This window comes from Falco rusticolus, chromosome 3 (assembly GCF_015220075.1).
Source record: "Falco rusticolus isolate bFalRus1 chromosome 3, bFalRus1.pri, whole genome shotgun sequence".
In the NCBI taxonomy this organism is placed as follows: domain Eukaryota; kingdom Metazoa; phylum Chordata; class Aves; order Falconiformes; family Falconidae; genus Falco; species Falco rusticolus.
This window is the reverse complement of record NC_051189.1, coordinates 108,486,593-108,493,485: the sequence shown is the minus strand read 5'-3', so window position 1 is coordinate 108,493,485 and position 6,893 is coordinate 108,486,593. Positions and strand designations below refer to the sequence as shown.

At 54.2% G+C, this 6,893-nt stretch overlaps 1 protein-coding gene across 1 annotated transcript in view; it reads left to right on the top strand.

Annotated features, from left to right (window-relative positions):
• The first annotated feature begins 651 nt into the window (after nucleotides 1-651).
• Nucleotides 652-6,893, top strand: part of EPHA8 (EPH receptor A8) — a 51,520-nt gene continuing 45,278 nt past the window's right edge. Inside the window, exon 1 of the mRNA XM_037381879.1 lies at nucleotides 652-818. Within this exon, the coding sequence (XP_037237776.1) occupies nucleotides 734-818 (85 nt within the window). The 5' untranslated portion in view covers nucleotides 652-733. The remainder of the gene's footprint in view (nucleotides 819-6,893) is intronic.

Genomic DNA, 6,893 nt, shown 5'->3' with positions numbered 1-6,893 from the left:
CGGCACCCTTGCCCAGTGCCTGCCCTCGCCCACCCTGGGAACACTGCTGCGTCCTCCCAAACCCTGCTTTTGAAATGGCTGGTCCTCTCTCAGGTAGCCAACACGGCTATAAGCAGGCTGGGTGCTGCCAGCCCTGGCCGTGTTGCCCCCTGCTCCCGCTGTCCCAGCTCAAGGGCGAGCGGAGACCTTCTATCCCAGACCGATGAAAAGCGTCGAGACGGGGGGAATTCTGCCCATCTTCCCTGGTCCCAGACACGCAAGGGAGCACGTCCAAGGGGTTTGCCCCTCTGTGCACACCGAGGCTGAAGGGCAACCCCTTCCCCTTCACGCCTGACCCCAGCTGCAAGTTTGGCTTGCGCAGCAGCCGGGCGAGAGCAGCGAAGAGGGATGGGGAACGCGAGGAGCAGCGGGGGCTGCTGGAGCATCACCAGGGAGGGGGGCTGGCTGGCAGCGGGGAGCAGGGGCCCGCCGTCCGGATGCTGGGGCTGGGTACAGCGTGGCGTGTGGTGCGGGAAGGGGGGCTCGCTGCAGAGCCCACCCAGCCCATTGGCTTGCGAGCGGTGACAGACAGGCTGCTCCCTCCCTGCCGAGCCGCTCGCCTGTGTGGATGCGAGCAATGTGCGCAAAGTGCCTTTGCATTAGCCGGCGTGTGCCATAGCTCCGGGCACTCGCTCGCAGAGGTGCTGGGACAACCGAGGTGGCCCTGTCCCGTGCCTGGTGGCCCTGCCGGACCATGGCATGGGCACAGGGGGACCTGACATCCTCACTCTCTATCGTCATCGCTTTGGCTGCCTGCCTCTCTGCCACCACCAGTGAAGGTAGGAACCGGGGTGGCCCTGGAGCGACAGGGCAGGACTGGGGGGGCCCGCAGGATCGCTGCGGCGGTTTGGATGTGTCCGCATGGGCTTGCTCACTCCGATGGGCTCAGCTTCTTCGTGCTCCCAGGGGAGCACAGCTCCTGGTTCCTGCCTGCCTGAGTTTGCTTATCCTGGAGCTTTGCACCAGAGGCTAAACTTCGGAGCTGGGCAGGAGGACTTGATGTCTGCAGCAATGCCTGCCAGCTCTGCCTGGCCTCCCCTGCAAGGGCTCTGCTGCAGCGTGCAGGGGTGGCTGCAGAGGGGACAGGGACACGGGCACCAGCTCAGCCATGGCGATCACCGGAGCTGGCGGCAGCACGGGGCCGTGCTTGCTGGCCAGGTGGTGTGGGCTGCGGTGGAGCGAGTGGGTGGTCACGGGAAGGCGTGCAGAGGGTGTGAGGGGCTGGAAGGGCACTCAGGTGGGAAACTTGTCACCAGGGAAAGGGCTGGAAACTTCTGAAGTGAAAAGCAGGGATGCAGCCAGGGACTCTCTCCTGACATCTCGGTGTAAGCCAGGTCAGGCCTGCTCCCTCTGCCAGGCCACTCTGCCCCGCTGCTGGCTGTGCTCATCCCCGGCCCTTGCTGGCAGCACAGCCCCGCGCCAGCATCTCGGGCTCCCCTCGGGTTCAGCAGCGCTGCTCCCGCTGCCTGCCACCCACCCACTCGCCTGCCTTCCGCACTGGCAGCGGCGTCACGGCTGCTTCCCAGGTCTGCTGATCTTCATCACCCAGAGATCTGCCGTTCCCACTCCTGAGCGTGTCCTTGGCACTGGCAGCAGCATCCTTCCTCCCTTCTGCTATGCCTGGGAGCTGTGGCCAGCACGGAGCAGCCCTCTGCAGCGAGCCTCAGTGCTGGTGTCCCTATCCAGCAGCGGCAGTGGCATCCCTCCCTTCTCCTGCCCCTGCAAGCCTGCCATCCTTCTGGCATGCCGAGGCCCACAGGCTGGCACCACGATGCCTCATGCACTTTGCAGCACCCTGCTGGGCCAGGTCCTTGTGCCTGCTACCGTCTTCCGACACCCACCTGCACCTCCCCTCCCACCAGCCTGTCTTGCCTCACCTGTATTACCCAGTTCCAGCTGTCTGTGGGTCCTAACCCCGTTTTCTGCCAGCTGGCTGCTTCCTAGCACTCCTCCTGCTCCTTTCCCCACTGGCTTTCCTGCCCTTGGGTTCTCACTGCTGGGGATGGGCTGTGTGGGTGCACGATGGGACCCCAAGCACTCCAATGCCCCCATCCCTTGCTTGCCCTCCGCACCACGGTGCGGCAGCTGCCCCATACCCCGTACCCTGGGCAGAGTGCAGTGCAGGATGCTGCCCGCGCTGCCCTGGGCTCTCAGGGCTGCAGCCCTACCTGAACTCAGCTAACGCTGCGCACGGACATGCAAGGCTGGAGCTTCTTTGCTTTCCGCTGTTCAGGAGACTGCTGGCTGCTGGGGTGGGTTTCATGGCATCTGTATGAACAGCCAGGCCCTGGGCTACTGTCTGTCTTCTGCTGGGAAAGACCTGGGTTTCCCACAAGACTTTCTGGGAAGGAAAGCTAGTCCCAGTAACAGCTGTGGTCAGGGGGATGTGTGGGGCTGAGGATGAGCCCGGCTCAGGGGAAGACCAAGCGTGTTGGATCTGGGTTAGACTGGGCAGAAAGTGCTGGGCGTCATGAGGACACAGTGTGGGACCCTGCAGAAAGCTGGTGGGGCTCCGTCCGCTGCCTGCAAGGATGCTCGTGCCTCTGTGGGTAGTGGGGCACTGCTCTGCAGTAGCACGGGGCAGCTCAGTGCCAGCCAGGCCCCGTGGTACGGGCAGTGGAGCTGGGGACGTGGCAGCAGGCTCCTGCCAACACCTGGCATCTCAGGGTGCTGGGACGAGCTGGAGCATCCATGCAGGGGTGGCTGCGGTGCTGGTCCGAGTGCCCTGGTATGGGGATGGGACTAGAAACACAGAGAGATGCTGCCAAGTGTAACATAGCCGTGGTGTCTCCCGCACTCCGCTCTTGCCGGCCTTTGCTACCCCGTTTCTACACCGCATGGCACACGCGGGCACGGTGCGAGGGTGTTGTCGTGGTGCACAAAGGTGCCTGGCTGCTGCTGACCGTGACCTCTGCTGGCTGCCACGGTCTACTCCGTGCCGTGCATCTCTGGCCATGCCACCCAGCAAACCCCACGCTTGTTGGAGAGATGCAGGGTAGAAGATTACAGCTGCAAAACAAATTTAAGGCGGGTGCGTTGCTGCACTCTGCATGTGCGTATGGGGAGGCAATCACTATATAAAGATGTGTATTAACCTGATGAAACGGCTTCACTCTGATTTTCTTCCCCTTCCAAGGGTTCCCAGTACCTTTCTCTTCCCTGCAAGATTTGTTCCAAGAAGTTTATTCTTTTCAGTCTTGCATGCAGTGGGTGCTCTGGAAATGGGAGGAAAAAGGAATCGCCGTTTCATGGGAAATCCCATTTCAGTGTGGCAGCCATTGCAAAACACATTGAAAGCCAAAGCTCAGATTTTTTCCTAAATGAGTAAAAATTTGCAGGATGTGGAAGATTTTTGTTTGGAGCACTGATGAAATTTTGTCTTAAATTGCTTTAGAGCAGGGAGGTAGGAAAGTTATTTTCAGTAACATAGATAGACTAAAATATTTACACTATTACACACTGAGTTGCATAGGCAAGAATTACATTAAAGCGGGTATCTTATGTGACGCCGTGGACTGAAGTTAAATAATAAAATATGAAATATCCTTGTTTGATTGAAAGCAAATCAGATGAGCAGAAATTACCGCATTTGGGGCTTGGGCAGGGGGTGACAAAAATGTATTTTCTGCCAGAAAATGACACTTCAAATGCTACTACTGGGATCTGCGCCCTCCCAGGTGATGCCTCTGGCTCAGCTCTGCCCTCCGTCTGTGAGGTGGAGGACCTTCCTCCCCATCACGGCACAGACCCATGAACTTGGGTGGTACCTTGGTGGGGAACATGGTGCCAGAGAGAACGGGGACCTGGAGATGTCTCCCCCAGCATTTCAGGGCACATAGGGACAGCTGAGGCAAACAGCAGGTGACAGGGATAGGGTGATGTAGAGGGACCGTACTGGGGAGGATGCAGAGCCGCTGACACAAGGATGCTCACCTTTTCCCCGTATCACAGGGTTGGTGATGGAGACATTTTTTTTTCCTCCCTGCGACAGGGCTGGGGTGCGGGAGAGCACCGGGGTCCTTGGGAAAACCCAGCAGCTTGCTGCGCTGCCGAAACGGGGCCAGGGAAGGGTCTGTGGCAATCTCCCCCGCTAATCTCTTGATTGTAATCTCATTAATTGCCCTTCTGCTCAAACAGAAAAAGAGGTAAAAACTCATCCGCACATTTTTTTCAGTGCTACTTTTCTAGCCCTTCCGCAACAATGCCGAAGTCGGGGCTGTGGGAGAAGCAAAGCTCTGAAAGGGAGAGGAAACAGCTTTTTCAGTTGTAAAAAGGCTGTGAGGATGCCGTGGTCCTCTGTAAGAATAGGAAACAAGAGGGTTTAGGTACACAGACTTTTGGTTATGGGGGGATGGGGAAGCATTAGTTTAAAAGAGGGAGTGGATTTGGGCTATGTTTGAAAAAAAAAATTACAAGAAAATAATTTTGGGGGTGTGTAATTTTTTGATTGCTCCCAAAATGCTGATATAAAGCGAATCCTTGCATGATTTTAGATGGGCTCATGGGGTTATGTTTTCTGGTCTCACCTTCATTTCTATCCTTCTTGTATTAATAGCTTATAAAACTTCTGGAAAATCAACCCCCTGAATTTGTAGAAAAATAATACAACAGTGCACAAAACCCACCAACTCTGCAAGATTTTTTTTCATTCTCCTTGAATTCTTGTTTCCTGAAATCACGAGGGGTTTATTTACAGTGGAAATAAATGGGCACCCATTTTGGTGACAGTGGAAATAGATCTGATGAGTCTAAATTTGAGTACAGCTGAAAACCCGATGAATAACTACAGGGATGAAGGAATTCCCTTTTTTGATTGTTGAGAAATGATCAGAAATATATTTTACCTAGAAGAAGAAAACAAACAAACAAACAAACAAAAACCAAAACAAACACCAAACGAAAAATAAATGAACTCCAGCTCCCAAAGATGCTCAGCCCAGGGAGGGACGGAGAGCGGCTCGTCCCACGCTTCCCGCTGGGGTGGGTGCACGTGGGTCCCGATGGGCAAGGCTCCGGGATGCGCCGGTTTCATCAAGCCATCCTGACACCTCCGCTCTTTGTTTCGGTCGGGTCCTGTGTTTTGTACGTCCCTGCTCGCCTCGCTGGCAGCCTTCAGTGCTGCCTTTATCTCCAGGGGCAAATCCATTCATATGATAACTCTATTCATACCCTGACAGTTTTTGATAGTTCATTCTCCTAACCCCAGCCGTGTTTGCATGACCAACACTCAAAATTATTCCTCTGTCACAGAGAAACAATTAACCCCTTCGGCCCTGGTAGTTGAAAAGTGAGCGGCGGGATCATGCAGTCGTTATTTCCTTCAAAAAGAAACAAAACAAAAAAACCCCAAACATGTCTCGCCCATGTAGATGTGTGCTACTTGGGGTCATAAATAACCACATAAAGGATGTAACTCCTTCATGGGTCAGGTCCAGCCACACCAATAAAGCTTAATGAGCTGAGTTTGGCCCAGGGATACCGTCCAGAAAGGTATTCAACATTTATCTAAAGACATTGGTGAAGGCAGATCCATCCCTGCCCTTAATAATTTTTTCCAATGCTCATCAGCCTCAGCCTTGAAAAATTGGACCCCTCTTTTTCCGTAATACAAATTTGCCTGGTTTCACCTTCCAGCCATTTGTTCTTGTTAGGCTTTTCTTGCTAGATTAAAGACACCATATTTTTCTGCCGTGAAAGTACGCTGAGTGCAACCGGGTGCCTCGCACCCCTCATGGGCACAAGCAGATTGGGCTCTGCAGGTTCCCCTCACTCATGGTTTTTTTTCTTCCATCCCTGGTATTATGGTGGTGCCTGCGGTATCTTCTGCTCTATCTCCGTTTTCTCGTATTTAAAATGCTTTTACCATGTAAGTGAGCGGCAGCAGCGCTGGCTGCAGCTGGAGAGACCAGCTCCATCCCAGTATCAAGGGCACACACCAGTCACTGCATCCTTCCTTTTGTGCTAGGTACCTCCCATCCAATTTTAAAGGACTCTTGCGATATTTCATTACTGGTGGCATGAGATATTCAGCCTGTCCCCTCAAATGTTTTTAGTATTGGTATTTTTGTCTGGAAAGATGTTCCGTTTCAGAAAGCTATTTTTAAGAGGGCAAAGTAAGGCAAAAGCCTTTATAAGAAATTAACTTGCTTTAAAAATGTCACTGGGGTACAAACTGCTAAGCATGGTTTAGGGTGGCCAACTGGTGTGAGAGGAAAAGCCATCCTCGGAGAAATTAGGGAAAAGGCATCCAACAGCCTGAAAAACTGCATTCCAAAGCCCCTTCCGATAATCCAGATAAGCGAGCACATTTGCAAAGATCCACATTTCCCTAGTGAATCTTCCAGAGAGGATAAAGCTCAATTTTTTTGCCAGGACTACTGGGCTGCAGGGGTCAGTGGGAACGGCAGGGTGTCTTTTTTGGGGCACTGCAGGGCTCGTCCGGCCGACGGACTCGCAGACTCTGCCACGGGCACAGCTCTCCAGCGCCAAACCCACCAGAGTTGCTGTGGGTAGCACGGGGACCGGCTGGGAGCGACAGCGGGGAGTCAGGAGTTTGGGTAGGAAATCTGCAAAAATCCCAAACTGGCAGGAGATAACCGAGCAGGCAGGTGGGTTTAGGTGGGAAGTTGCATGCTCTGGGATAAGGACCTGAGATGGAGTTAGGGACTTCCCTGGTGTAAGCTTTGACTCCCCAAAAATGCAGCAGAAGTCAGAAACCTGGGCAGCTAAAGCTGAAAAAGCATTTGTGTCTATTCACGTTGTGTCCACTTTTGCTATAACCCAACACCCGTGAGAAGAGGAGTCAGGACTGGTGTGAGGACCCCGGCACAAACCCCTCTGGTGAGGGCTCCCAT